Source organism: Vicugna pacos, chromosome 1 (assembly GCF_048564905.1).
Source record: "Vicugna pacos chromosome 1, VicPac4, whole genome shotgun sequence".
Classification (NCBI taxonomy): domain Eukaryota; kingdom Metazoa; phylum Chordata; class Mammalia; order Artiodactyla; family Camelidae; genus Vicugna; species Vicugna pacos.
Genome location: NC_132987.1, coordinates 113,487,551 through 113,502,510, shown reverse-complemented (window position 1 = coordinate 113,502,510; position 14,960 = coordinate 113,487,551). Strand labels below are relative to the sequence as shown.

The 14,960-nt window shown below is 48.1% G+C and overlaps 1 protein-coding gene across 3 annotated transcripts in view; it reads right to left on the bottom strand.

The window, feature by feature from the left end:
* Positions 1–262: 262 nt before the first annotated feature.
* EVA1C (eva-1 homolog C) overlaps positions 263–14,960 on the bottom strand; it is an 81,610-nt gene continuing 66,912 nt past the window's right edge. For all 3 annotated transcript variants that reach the window (XM_072968519.1, XM_072968528.1, XM_072968536.1), the window contains 3 exons: positions 10,794–10,874; positions 9,237–9,326; positions 263–836 (listed from right to left, as the gene is read on the bottom strand). In XM_072968519.1, coding sequence (XP_072824620.1) covers positions 460–836; positions 9,237–9,326; positions 10,794–10,874 — 548 coding nt within the window. In that variant the 3' untranslated portion in view covers positions 263–459. The remainder of the gene's footprint in view (positions 837–9,236; positions 9,327–10,793; positions 10,875–14,960) is intronic.

Here is a 14,960-nt window from a genome sequence, read left to right as displayed (position 1 = left end):
CCAGTGAACACGTAGTGACTGAACTCATACTTGCCATCCTGAATATTAGTATAATTCTTTTATGGATAGATAAGGATCTCCTGTTTACTCATCTGTAAAATGAGAATGACAGCACTATATCACAAAGCCGTCCTGAGCATTCAATGACTTAATACATGAAAGCAGTTAGAACGGTGCCTGGTCTTCTAAGTGCTCAATAAATGTGAACTCTAATTTTGTTAGCCCATAGACATGAATTTAAATAAATCCAGAAAACAAAGACTTCTTCCCTCCTAATTTATTTTGAAATGTGCTGTAAACAGTTTGAAATGTCCCTTTAAGAGCTTTCTGGCTTCCCCAGTATTGGATGACATGACAAATTCTCCTTCATAGAAGGTACAAGTGAGACAGAACCGGAGGGGCATTTTGGATCTCCTTCCCTCTTCAGGAAGTGTGGTAGCATCAAGATGCATCTAGTTTTCAGTAGAATTGGCTCATGTTTCTTGGGAGTGAAGTGTCCAAACCACTGTTCATCCATATTTCCTGGATGATTTGCTCCCTGCGCTCAATCCGTTCTGCCAGCTCTGCAGCCTCTATAGAACTGTAAACAGGATATGTAGTCCTACAGAATCCTGACCGTTCCCCTGGAAAATCAGAGTCAGAGGAGTCCTCCTCCCCGTCTTCATCCTGGCTGTCCTCCTCGGCCTTGTCACTTCCTGGCACCAGGTGCTCCCTCGCCAGCTGCAGCTCCCGGAAGTCCTTGGTGCAGGACACTCTGAAGACCAAGGCACACAACGTGAGTGCCAGACCGATGCAGACACTGGACACGAACAGCAGGGCGGCTCTCTCAGGGTGGGCTGTGGGGAAAAGAAAACATATCAGGACCTGGAGGAACTGTCAGTCTTCATAAGGCCAGAGTCCCACAGAAGCAGGTATGTGCCCAGGCAGGCGGTTAATGTAGACTGCCAGTCCTATAGAGCATCTTTGAGATCATCCACACCTAGCTGATCATATGCCCCTACTAATTAAAAAAAAAAAGGTTTGGAGCATATATAGTCAATATGTGTATATTTATAAGAGGACACATAGCAGAGGAGTAGAGGGACTGAGAGGCAGACCCCCGTATTCAAATACAGATCTGCCGCGTACTAGTTGTGTGACTTTTGGCAAGTTACATAACCTCCCTGTGTCTCAGTTCCCTCATCTGTAAAATGGAGCTAAAAGCCCCTCTCTTTTCATTTCTGTGAAGCTCTCAGAGCACTCAGTGACACATAGTATATGTTCAATAAACTGTTAGCTATTATTAACAGTAGTAAATTTTGAAAAATTAATTTATATGTAAAGTATACATACAAATGTAAGAACTAATATAGTAAATGTTACAAAGCGTAATTTCTTTTAGATTAAAAAATAAATATAGATACAGGTTCTGGTAGTTCTTTCTACATCCAAATCATTGTATAATAATAATAGAAATAGAACTAATGCTAATTTGTACTATGGAATCTGGTCTAAAGCCTTGCGTATGGCTAATCATTACATTAACCCGATGTGGAAAGGACTATAACTCTTCAGCTGTGTACCCTTGTGGGCTACACCCCCATTTTAGAAGTAATGCTCCAGCTAATGCCCTCATAATGTAGATCAGGAGTTGACAGATTTTTCCTGTAAAGGATCAGATAATACATATTTTAAGGCTCTGTGGGCCACACAATGTGTGTTGAAGACTATTCAACTGTGCTGTTGTAACACGAAAGCAGCCACAGATGATACAGGTGTGGCAGTGTTCTAATAAAATTTTATTTACAAAATCAGCCAGGGGGCCATACTTTGTGGATCCCTGATATAGAGGCTCAAGCTGAGGCCCAGAAGGGGAGCTACTGTCCAGCTCAGTCGGCCTCTTTAGGTGGCGCCAGGATGGGAACCCAGGTCCAGAGATTCAAGCTGCTAACGTGCACGGAGAACCACTGGCATTTGCTCCAACTTCTCAACACAACCATCCTCCTCCAGGCACACAGCCTCCCGTCTCACTACACTCGAATACTGCAGACTGCTATCTTTGCTGCTGCGTCTGTCCTTCCCCAGAGGTGCAGACTGGAGGTTCAGAACTCGAGGGTTGTTAAGTTTCCCATCAAGGGATCCAGCCGCCGTGATCTGACGGGAGAGATCTAAGTGGGACACGTTATCTTCTTGAAACTTGAAACTTCCCCATTCGGCTTCCTTCACTCACAGCTCAAGTCACTGGCAGAGTCACTGGACTCAAATGTCCTTTGCTGCCATTGGCCCTACAAGCACAATCTCATCACTCCCTTTAAGACATAGAAGTCTAAACTCAAAATTGATTTTGGCTGGGGGAAGGGCAGTGAGCTGCGTCTGTAGTGCTGTTAACAACAATGTATTTTTTCCTAACGGTCATGATATTTTGAAGATGTGGTCAAATACAGACACATATCCTTTGTGCTATGTTCATTTCTGGGAGTGGTGGTAGAATGGGGGTTGGGAGACACTGGCATTTGGGACATAGTCATTAAACCATAATACACAAAATGATGCTAAGACCCGAGGCCCTGACCTGATGGGGTAAATCCTTTCTCCTTCTCCCCTGCACATCAAAGCCTCTGCCAGGAGTGGACTCCTCACTCCCGACCTCACTCTCACCTTCCTTTTCCTTTCCATCCTTCTCCTGTCCTGTCTTGCTGCGTTCTACCCCCACCCACCCAAGCCTCCCAGCCACTGTCCCCCCCAGTCCCTTCTGTTCTCATGCTACTCTGACGTCGGCTATCAACGCAGCCACAATTCATCCCCTCCTTCTCCTGGGAAAGCATAAGCCTTGAACCTCATCCCAGCATGCTTGGGGCCATCATTTCTTGCAGTGCCTGTAAGGAGTGCTGTGGATGGGGAAACTGAGTCCCACCCTTTTGTAACCTTTTCCAGACATCCCAGTTGAGGAAAAGGTCAGCTCCAGGCAGAAAGAATCCTGTGCTGGTCAAGCTTCTGGGAAGCAATGATCACCCACAGTCCTCTCCTCTCCTCGTCCCAGAAGCCATCATTCCCAGCGGTGGTGTCACAGGCAAACGAGGTGCTCAGGCCAGTACAGAGGAGGGGCCAAGGTCTCGCTCCACCCCCAGACAGGTGGGTAACTGTGGGCTAGTTACTGTCCTTCTCTCTCTCCCTCTCTCTCCCTTCCTATCCCTATTTCTTCTTAAGTTCTCCAGGTAGACGGAATCAAAAGAATCATAATTCCCAGGATGCAACATGTTCCCTTTATCAGTCAATGCATGGCCTTCCTTTATGTTTATTTATTTGATTAATTACTTGAAATTCTGTAATCAGTACCTGCTCTGTGAATAAGCCCCCCCCCCCCACAAAATGGGAGCTCGGGCCTTGACAATACTTGTGTCTACCCTGTGGGTTCCCCTCTCCCCTGCCCCACCTCCCCCATCAAGGTAACCAACACCTGAATTCCACGGTCATTCCTTCCCTGCTTGCCCTTTTATATAGTTTATTGCATCTCTGTGTATTCCTAAAAACTTTATGAAGAGGGTGTAACATTACAGATACAGTTTGGCGCTTGGCATTTGTTTTGTTTTTTACTTAACGTCATATTGCCGCATGCTATTCCGTTGTCTTGACCATAGTTTATTCACTCACTCGCCTGCTGGTGGGCATCTGGGTTGCTGCGGGGTTTCTGCTCTTTTGTAGCCGTGCTCATTCCTGTAACTGTAGCTGGTGGACAAGGGCAAGGGTTTCTCTCGGGTCCTGCCCTGGGAGGGATTTGGATGAGCTGTAAGGTATGTCCATTTGGGGAAATACTGCCAAACTGGTTTCCAAAGTGGTTGCACCGAGTGACGAATCCTGGGAATCCTCAGCTTCTCCGGCACCGGCTACGGACAGGCTTCTTGTTTGTTCCCCACCACATGGGAACCAAACTGCATTTCCCTATGGCTTGATTTGTATTTCCCTGATCCCCAGTTATGCGTACATCTCTTCAGATGCTCACCCATTCCCTCTTCTCAAAATGCTGCCTCATGTCATGGTCCCACTTTTTAAACTGGGTTTTTTGTGCTTTCCCTCTTACATATAAAGAATATATGTATGTATATATGTATATAAGTATTGAATCAATATGCTATACACCAGAAACTAACACAACAATACTTCAATTAAAAAAAACCCTGCACACTTAAAAAATCAGAAAAAAGAATGTATATAGTTCCTATATATTCTTTTTTTATTGACATATAGTCCATTTACAATGTTGTGTCAATTTCTGGTGTGCAGCATAATGTTTCAGTCATACATGTACACACATATATTCGTTTTCATATTCTTTTTCATTATGGGTTACTATAAGAGATTGAACATAGCTCCCTGGGCTATACAGTAAAAACTTGTTATTTTATATACAGTAGTTACAGAGGACAAGTTTCTATATATTCTTGATAATAATCATTTGACAGCACATATACTGTGAATATCTCCTGGTGACTGGCTTGCATTTTCATGCTCCTGAAGGTGTCCTTGGAGCTAGTGAATTTATCTGGAAAACAGGAATGATAAGACTTCTTCCCTGCCTCCAGTTGATCCCCTCTCTCCTCTCTTCCCCTCTCATCCATCTTTCCCACTGTAGCCATTGTAATCTTTTTAAAAAATGCACAGCAGATCGCATTACTGCCCTACTTAAAACCTATAAATGGTCCCCTTCCTTCCATAAGAAAAAATAGAATCCTGACCACCGCCGATGATGCTTGCTAGGGCCTGGCCTATTCAAACACCCTCTCCAAGTTCAAATCCAAAGACCCATCCTCTGCTCTCTGATTTCCTGCCCACCGGCCTCTCTCCAGCCCTCACGGGGGCCAGAGAGGTTCGCACGTTTGTGCTTTTGCACGTGCTGTTCCTTCTGCCTGGAATGTTCTCTCTCCCCTTTTCATCCAGCCCTCTGTGTCCCCAGCCCCAGTCTGGACCAGGTCCCCAGTCATTAGGTCTCATAGCCTCTCGAATATCACTCTGTTGCTGTGTTTGTCCTTTATTGCCCCATAGAAGGCAAGTTCCATGAAAGCTGGGGCCAAACTGCCTTGTTCTTCACCAAATCCCCAGTGTCTGGTGCATAGCAGGGGTGACACAGTCATCCACTGAGTGCGCGATGGGAGGGGTCCTAGGTCTACAGCACTAGGCTTGGAGCCCTGTTGGGGGGGCTCCATCGTGTTAGCTGCCTTTCTTCCTCTCCCTCTGTTCCTAGAGAGTAAGGGTCTGAATTCTATTTCCAGGAGAGCTTCTCAACCATCAGATCCTCGGTGTCTCTTGGCTCAGGTAAGCTTCCTGCCCAGTGATCAGTCTCCAGGCCACGTTTACAACAAGTCTGCTGAGATCCTGCCATCGAAGATGGAGAACACGGCAATCTTAGCAAGCCCATTGGAAACGAGGCTTCCGAGTCACCTGAACCGCCTAGTTTGAAGTCGCAGAACCACCAGATGTTGCTCAGATGGAGCCCTGGCAGGGAGCTGGCCCAGCTCCTCCTGTTTCAGCCCCTTTTTGTGTCCAAAGCCGCCACTTGGCTGGAACCCCAAGCTCGGGCCAGCGCTCCCTCCACGGCCCCAGGCTTTACACTAAGGGCAATAATTGGACCACTTTAGGCTTTTGTGACCTCTTTTCCTAGTACAGACTCTAGAAAAATAAAGGCATTAGTCTCCTTATTAAACAGAATCTTCACACTGTGCTCCTGTCGGTATGAGTCTCATTTTAGCCTCGGTTCATTCCAGGCTCAAGTGAATGCTGTGCATACATCAGCGGCAGCAAGCCCTCGGGACTCTCCCGGTGGCGGCCCGTGGCCTCTAAGGCGCCTGGACCCTCAGATCGGGAGCCAACACAAGCTCCAGCTCAAACTTACAAGCCACCGAGAGGCCAGGGCGAGGGTTCCACCCGTGGGGCCCTGCTACCGTCGGGTGAAAGCATGAAGCGTTCGGGGCCTGGTCTGACAGCACTCAGGGATGTGATAATAACTTTCTGTCGTGGAAGCCAAGATTGGAGGCCGTGGGAACACTTCAGAGTCCACACCTATGTGACAAGGTGATGCTGATTTCCAGTCGTCCTCCCTGACAGGGGATCATGTAACTCCAACTTTGGAACGTGTTATTATGCTTCTGTTTCGATGTGGGTTTGTCTGATATCCCGGAGTCCCTTTCATCTGGAACAATGATACCTTCCCAACTCAGGAGACGTGCTGCTTTCTCACCCGTGCACCCTGGGAGTCCACAGTGAGCTCTGCTGGAGGCTGAAGACACACACAGCCCCAGCCCAAGGCAGGGACAGAAACATTAGGCCACGGGGGCACGCAGTGACACACCAGCTAGGTGGGATGGAAGACATCAAGTCCTGAGCAAGTCCATCTACAGAAGTCTCCTTCTGCACAATCTGCAGGGGTGTGATGTCTGAGCAGCTAACAAACTGCCTTCCCCAAGCCTCCAGCGCGCACACACACACACACACACACACACACGTACGCATGCATGCTCCTTTCCATTTCCCTAATTTCAGAAATCTTCTATGAGCTTCAGACCATGATCTAAATTCAAGAATGAATTCAAGGAGTGGGTCTCTATTATTGACAGGAGGGTACATTCAAAAGCTCCTAAGAAGACATTTCACAGACCACTTAAATGGCCCAAAGAGAAATCATTTATCCAGGACCCTTGGACATTTTCGTGTCTGTTCTGCCAGCCTCTGTGTCTCGCCTTCCTGGGACAAGCCCCTCAGCTCTGGTTTCTAGTCTTCTTGTCCCCTATGTGCACCTGGCTGCACTAATGCAGCAAAGCTACCTGCAGCCTGACCTGGGGAAACACCCTTTTGGATTCGCTCAATCTACTGTTTATTTGGCTGATTTTGCCAGAATCTTCCCAGCTCACTTTTGACTGCTCCGGCCGAGGCCTCTCCTGTAGGAAGGCCTCCTCCCCTGGGTGGGTGCCCAGGGACCCCAGTCCGGTCTTCAGATCACATCCCTACATGGGGACGAGGATGCGTCTGAGAGTTGGCTGGGGCGATGCTTTCTAGCGACCATGAGGGTGGTGCTCGTGTTGAGATGGCTCAGCCTGGCATCCTGCCCTTCACTGCAGTGGGCTGACCTGCTGGGAGAGGAGGAGGCGGTGGGCTGGGGACCACATCCAGAGTGACCACCCACTTCTAATACCTGACAGTGTGTTCAGAGCCTCTTTCCTTTGACGTGAAATTCAGGCTTGGTCATGCCTTGCTGAGATGAATGTGCCTAAACATCCCTCAATAAAACCAAATAACCCATTGAGTCCTTTTATTTCTTTAAAATTGAATACCTATAAATAGCAAATATGGGGTGACAATCAGCTGCAGGATGGCTCATGACACCAGACGAGGATTCACCATCCAGGCACTTAGTAAGTCCTTACTGTGCATCTACTCTGTGCCAGCTCTGTCCCAGGCACCGGGAAATGACAACGACTAAGATGACAAACACCTGCCCTTGAGACGCTTAATGTCTAGCGGAGACATGGGCACTTAACCAATAAATCTCTCCAGCGACTTCTGGGAGTGATGAGCATGTAGAAGGACAGATAGGGATGGAGGGAAGTTAATTGGGATCACTCCAGCTCATGAGGTTTCAGTCCCTCAGAATTCTGCAGGGTATCCTCTCTTGGAGAAGCTGAGTCTGAACCCTGCCTTGCCACTGGCCACTCGGTGTCTTCAAGCAAATAGCTCAGCTCCTCTGAGCCTTGGCTTCCCTGTGTGCAGAATAAGGGATCCCAGTCCCTCTCTCACAATCATTGCTATGGTCTGAACTGTGTCTCCCCAAACTCATGTGTTGAAGCCTTTACCCACAATGTGACTGTATGTGGAGACAGAACCTATAAGGATGTAATTAAGGTTAAATGGGGACATACAGGTGGGGCCCTGATCCAATAGGATTAGTGTCCTTACAAGAAGAGACACCAAGAACTCTCTTTCTCTCTTGCCCACCCTGCTGTGTGATGACTCAGGTCTACCAGCCGTGAAGAGAGCTCTCACTAGAAACCAAACCCACTGGCACCTTGATCATGGCTTTCCAGCCTAGAAGAAAATTAATTTCTGTTGTTTAAGCCGCTCAATCCATGGTATCTTGTTATGGCCGCCTGAGCTGACCAGGGCGGTAGTTGAGGGGAGCTGACGTGGCCCGAAATGGCCGCAGCACAGTAAGCAGCCTCCTCATTGTGCCCTGTGTGCGGTGTTCTCATGGTATCTTTCCCCAAGGGGCTCTCCAGGCACTTTGGAAATACAGGGATGCTTTCAACAATAAAAATTGTTACATCTCTTAACTTCGATAATTATTGGAAGCAGCAAGAAATGGAAATGGGAAGGTGGTTAGAAAAGAGAAGATTCTCAGAGAAGATTCTCAGCAACCACACCACAGCCACACAGGAGGGATGCTGGCAGAGGACCCCAACACTGTTCCACCTCCTGTGCTGAGATGTTTCCTCAGGCCTTTATTTTCCTCTGAGGAAGGCTCACCCCAAACAGCCCCGCGCCGGCAAGCCTTGAGTAAGGAATGCTGCCATGCATCATATTACCATGTATTTGACAAAAGGCCTCAGAGCTTTTGGCTCCCTGAGCAGAGCCAGGCAGGCATTGCCGAAACTTGCAGAGGCGACATTCCAAAATACAGTCTGTCCAGAGGTGAGCGGAGAGGCTGGTGAGGAGGGACGGCAGGCACCCTGCTCGCTGACGAGCAATCTTGGCTCCCCTACTTAAGGAGGGCCGAGTCTGATTGATCCTCGAGGCGAAGATTATCAAGGGAAACCTTGGCAACCGACAGACGTAACATCGGTGACTCAGAAAGGGGCTCTGCCTTCGCAGGGCATGACCTGTTTTATTCACTAAGTCAGCTTTTGGCTCAATTTTCTTCCAGCCAAGGGTGGAATTCAATAATCCGATGCCCTTCCCAAATTTTAGAGCTGGAAAGTGCATTCCTCTGGTTCCTACTCTGCAAAGCAGAAAATTCCCAGGCAGCCCAGCTCCTACGTCGCGAGACTTTCGCGTCTGCTACCTTCCTATGTGGTTCTCTTGTTGGTCGCCCTGTGGGAACTGTGCCTGAATTCAGGGGCCTCTGTGTTCTGGATTGTAGAAGGCAGCAGCTGCTGTGTCAAACTCAAAGCCATTTTTCTTTAGCTATCCAAGTGCTATAACTAAACAGAGCATTTGTGTGAAGACTTCAGCAAATCCATGAGCATCTAGGAAGGTTCAGTTCACTGACCTACCTCTAATGTAGGCAAATGCCGCCAGGGAGTGGCTGACAATAACTCCATCCTTCCTCAGAACCCTCGGTTCACTTGGGTCAAAGTTTATACCTGTTTCACACACAAAAAAATGCAAGACTGATTAACTCCAGCTGTTCACAGTATGCATTTTGTTCCTAACCCAGGACTGTGACGACAAATAAAAAGTCATAGAAATCCAATAAGTGGGCTTCTAACTAAATTACAGAGGACTAAGCCAGGAAGAGCATTTGGTAAGTAGTCTCTTACAATATCAAGTGATAAAAGAGATTTAGAAATTCTAAAATGTGTTGGTTCCAACTTCAGGTACCATTTACCTTCTCTACTGCAGAAGGGAGCACATTTGTTCTCCCATCCTAAAGGCAATGGCAGTCATCATGCCTCTGGGAGATTTAACAGTGTCCTGCTTAACCGCAGAGCTGCCGCCTGCTCTGCTGACCACAGGTAAGAAGGCCTTGGATTATGCAGGGAGGCTCTGTTGGGCTACATTTTTGGAAATGACAGCAAAATGCAGGGCAGATCTGGTTTCAGTTGCCTGGTTAAGCTGCCATGATGGGGCTCTGCGGACCCCTGGGAATGTCAGGGCTCTCAGGCCTCCAGGCAGAGGGTCGGGGATATTCATAGGATCAAGGCGGGAGCCCTGTTAAAAGGAGCAGTGGGGCTGGGAGATGCAGAGCCTGGGGGAGAGCTGGAGGAGCACCATGAGGAGAGTGTAGGATATTAATAGTGGTTATCTTTAAGCTTGTTCTAAAGTTTTATTTTGGGGGGGGGAATTAGGTTTATTTATTTTAACTTTTTTTTAATGGAGGTACTGGGGATTGAACCCAGGACCTTGTGCATGCTAAGCATGTGCTCTACCACTGAGCTATACCCACTCCCCTATCCCTAAGCTTTGAGACTAGGGGAGAGTTGTTTCCTGGGGCTTTCCTCCATGTTCCACATCAAGCACACTTTTCTACTTAGTGGGACGAGACCTCATAAATATAATTAAACTAACACCAGATCAACTCTCAACCCGCAATGCACAATCTCTTAGGTAGAATGTCTTGAAGGCCTCTGTAGTTCCTATCAGGAGCCCCAAGGGTCTGAACTCCACTCTAGATTTGATAAGAACACCAAAATGGTCATCCACTTATTTACACAAGTCCGGTGAAAACCTCAGGAAGATGGTGATATGTATGTAAGATGGAGGCCCGTGGGTCCAGCCTGGGTCTGGCCCACTCAGGTCCACAGTGGGACTATGTTTCCATCATATGATCCAGGAACCCCAGATTTATTTCTGAGCAGATCTCTCTTTTTCTTTTAGGAAACAAGAGAGGGAGTGGAAGGAGGATTTGTCCCACTTATCATTTAAAACACGAAACGAAATGTCGACCGCCATCTGCAACCATCTGCCACAGCACCACCACCCTCGGTGCTGGCAGCTCCCACACCTCCTGATGTCCCCTTCCATCCCAGCCCGTGTGCACCCACCTGCGCTCACATGGGCTGTTTACCTCTACTTAAAGGGAAATGCTGGGAGTACGCCATAAAACTTACCATATTCACCATCGTTCTGCTTCAAAGTCGGTTTTAGATTGGCAACGGCCGGATCAATCGCTGAGAGTATGTTCTTGGGGACTAAAAACCAGAAAGAAATGCTGTTAAGACTTTGTATGCTTAATGTATCTTTAAAATGCAATGCAGATAAGATTAAAAGAAATCAGTTTTCAAATCAGTGCATAAATCGCTCACTCTGCTTGTCAGATTCACTCATACACAGACACCAGCGGTACCCACGTGATCATCAAATGTTCCAGAAGGGTTAAGTTTTAGGCCTCTCTTGCAGTATTAGAAAACCAAAATGAGGACAAATAAACAAGATATGGTAGATCTATGCAACAGAATAATATTTAGCAATAAGAAGGAATGAAGTACAACCATCCCCCGGGATCCTCGGGGGACTGATTCCAGAACCCCTGGGGATATTAAAATCCATGGATGCTTGAGTCCCTCATATAAAATGACGTATGACTTGCATATAACCTACGCACATCCTCTGGTATGCTTTAATTCATCTCTAGATTACTGATAATACCTAATACAATGTAAATGCTGTGTAAATAGTTGTCAGTGTGCGGCAAATTCAAGTTTTGCTTTTTTGAATTTTCTGGAATTTTTTTTTAAATATTTTCAACGCATGGCGGGTTGAATCCATGGATGCGGGACCCGCAGGCACGGAGGGCGGACTGTGCTAGTACACACTACAACATGGATGCCCCTCAAAAACATTACACTGCGGGAAGGCAGCCAGGCACAAAAGACCATCTATGGTACGATTCCATTCATATGAAATCTCCAGAAGAGGTAAATTTACAGAGACAGAAAGTAAATGAGTGGTTACCGAGGACAGGGATGGGAATGGGGACTGACTGCAAACTGGCAGGAGGGGACTTTGGGGGATCATGGAAATGCTTTAACACTGGAGTGTGGTGCGGAGCTGGGGGGCTCTCTCAGTGTACCAGAAATCACTGAATTGTTTTTACTGAAAACGGGAGAATTTTAAGGTATGTAAATCACACCGCAATAATGCTGTTGACTTTGAACACGAACTTCTCTGAGATATAGTGAAACCAAGTGAGTGCAACCCCCTCAAAACCCACCTCTGACCTCTCCCAGCTGCAGCTCTGCTTTCTGTCCACAGCGCTCTAACTCATTGCTTCTATAATAAGCCTGCAGAGAACTCTAGGGCTCCGTGCTAGAATGAACCTCTCAGTACTATTAAACAAAACAAAACAAAACATCGGACAGATGAGGAGGGAGGGCGGTGTAACAGACTCTTTTGGAAGGTGGTTAAAGGTTCTACTGAACTGACCTTAAGAATAAACCATCAGGATCTCAAAGACCCCACCACCACCACCATCCCAGGCAAAGCAGACAAGATGGGAGCAGGAGCCAAATGGGGGGAAAAGCGAGAATTCTGAAGACCCAGTGCCCTGCAGCCGGCTGGGAGGAGGGAGAGGAAACCAAATGTTTTTGCTGCAGAAAACTGCTTATTTTTGTTTGTTCTTTAGCTCAGCTGGTATCTGGGAGAAGTGGCAACAGGAAATAGAAGTGAAGCCAATACAAACCCTGCAAGTTCAAGGGTACTGATTTTTGAAACAGAGCTGCTAAGACATCTTCGGCGGCAAGAAAACCTAATTTCCTTTCTCATAGTGCTTCACTGAAGACTTTTGGGGATGTCCCAGGATCAGCAACCAAGAGGACATTCCTAAATTGTGAATTTTCCCCATGCAGGAGGCCCTGGCGCCTTTGTGGTCCTCAGCAGCGGAGGTCACTTTCCAGGGCCGCCTGGTGACGGTGGTGGAGGCAGCGGAAGCTGTCCAGGGCCCCCCAGGAATGCCCTCTGGGACCTGCTGATCCTGGGACACCGGCAGTGCCCCAGAGAGCTGAGCCGTGGGGCCCAGGATGCTTTCTGATGAGACAGCCTCTCCATCACTTCTGCACCCTGAGAAGGACTCCCTTGGTTCCCCAGCAGGAGTAAGTCCTCTCTGCCAGGAGGGGCACTTCTGTCTCACGTCCATCTCTTGGCTTGTTCTCAAGGTACGGCCCAAGGAGAGCTGGGCTCTTGGCAAATGCCGGAGGCTTGACAGCGCGATAAAGAGGAATTGCTCAGAGAGGAAGGGCATTGCAGGATGAACTTGGCAGAATAAAACATTAAATTGCCCGTGTACGACACAGGCTCGTGTCAGGGAACTTGCCCATTTACTACGTGAAAATGGCTCTAGTAGAGGGAGAATCTTTCAGGACCTTTGAAATCACAACAGGCGTCAACACACCTGTCAGATTCTCGTAGCTGCTGTTTCAATGTGATTCAGAATGAAGCCGGGGACTGGGTGTGATCTATTACTGCCTCTCAAGCCCACCCCTCTCCACCTGAGTCCGTTTGTGAGGACACGAGCAAACCATTTCCCACAGACTGCCTGCCACATGCCAACCCTGTGCTTTTAAAGTGTGTTTAGAGGGTGCCTCTTGCGTAGTCCTCATAGTGACCCCATGAAGATGCGTATCATTCCCATTCCTGCAGGTGGGAAAACTAAGGCTCAGAGAGGGACCAGCTACAAAGGTAAAAGGCAAAGCTTCAACTCCTGGTCTCGCTCACGTGTGCCCTGGCTCTTTTCTGTGATGCTGTGCTGTCCGTGGGACGCTCAGCCCCTGGGAACTGGACAGAGGATAATTTTAAAGGATTATAAAGGTGGCAAAGTGATTCCCAACCAGACAGTCCCTCTCAAGTCTGTTAGGTGAAACCAGAGATGACCAGAGATTCAAATGGGCTTGAATGGCTCACTAAATTTAGGCAGGGCCCCTTCCAGAATTTTTTTTTTCTGAATAAATCTGTATCAAGCTTGGATGAGGGCAGACTTGAAGAAAGAAACCTCAGCGGGAGGGTATAGCTCAGTAGCAGAGTGCATGCTTAGCAGGCACGAGGTTCTGGGTTCAATCCCTGGTACCTCCACCAAAAAAAAAAAAAAATCCAAGAAAGAAGCCTCCACAGGTTGAACTTAGGGCCCAAAATAATTTTTCATATCTGGGACAAAAAAAGATCTCAGCTTTACTATTCCCCTCAATAGGTACCCAGATTGCCCGAGCACCTCCGAATCCTGTCACCCCTACATCCTGCCTGTCCCAAACCTGCACCACGTATTCCTCCACCCCCAGTGCTTGCACCTCCTATTCTACCTGTCCCCAAATCCTGACGCACTCAGCCCTCATGTCCCGCTATCCCAGCACCTAGGGCGAAGAGGTACCCAAATCCAGGTACCACCATCCTTCTTGTCTCCAAATCCTGGCACCCATCACTTTTACCCCCAGATTCTGTTACCAGCATCCCTCCTGCTCCCAAATCCTGGCATCCATCTGCCTGCCCATCTCCTGGGAGGAGCTGTGGGCCCCAGGCTGAGATCCACACGTTTCCTGTCCCTCTCAGGAACTGTCAGAAGCTGTGCCTCTGTCTTGGTGACCCTCAGGGACCAGTGGCCGTGGCTCCTGGGGAGAAGCCCTCCCTGCAGAGGTGAGGGGGAGAGCTGGCCAAGTTCTCCAGGTCTGCCTCCTCCTATTAGGAGGTAAGTCTAAAATCTATCCTGTCGAAGAAGTATGGCTAATAATAAAACTTGGATTAAAAACTGAGAGAGAAAACCTTATCTAGCCATGCATTAAAGAAGAGTGCTGGAGCGAGGCAGCTCCCTGACCAGTCAATGACCAAGTGCTCTGCGCTCCCAGTGGTTTGACTTTGGCCACATGCAGATACCCTGCCTACAGCTCTAAAAGCAAAAGGCCCACAGCTCGAAACATTCCCTGAGAGCACACAAAGATGCTGAAATTCTCCGTCCAGCCTAAAAGCTGTGTGGTAGGGAGAGGTAGGATTAAAAGAAGCTATAAAATAGGGAAGAATGTTCCTACAAAATGGGAATTGCTTCTGTCCCCTGAGAAAACCCTCCAATGGCTCCTCGCTGTCCTTATGCACCAGCCAAGCTTTAATCTCCCATCCCACAAGGTCCGTCCAGTCCTGCTCCTGCGCTTACCTCCCAGCCTCCACCTGCCCTTCACCTTGCTGACTCCTACACATCCGGTCTCATTTCCCTCAGGCGGCACCTCCCCTAGGAAGCCCTCCTGGTCTCCCAAGTCACCAGGGCCTGGAATTCACATTCGATCCTACAGCCCATGAGG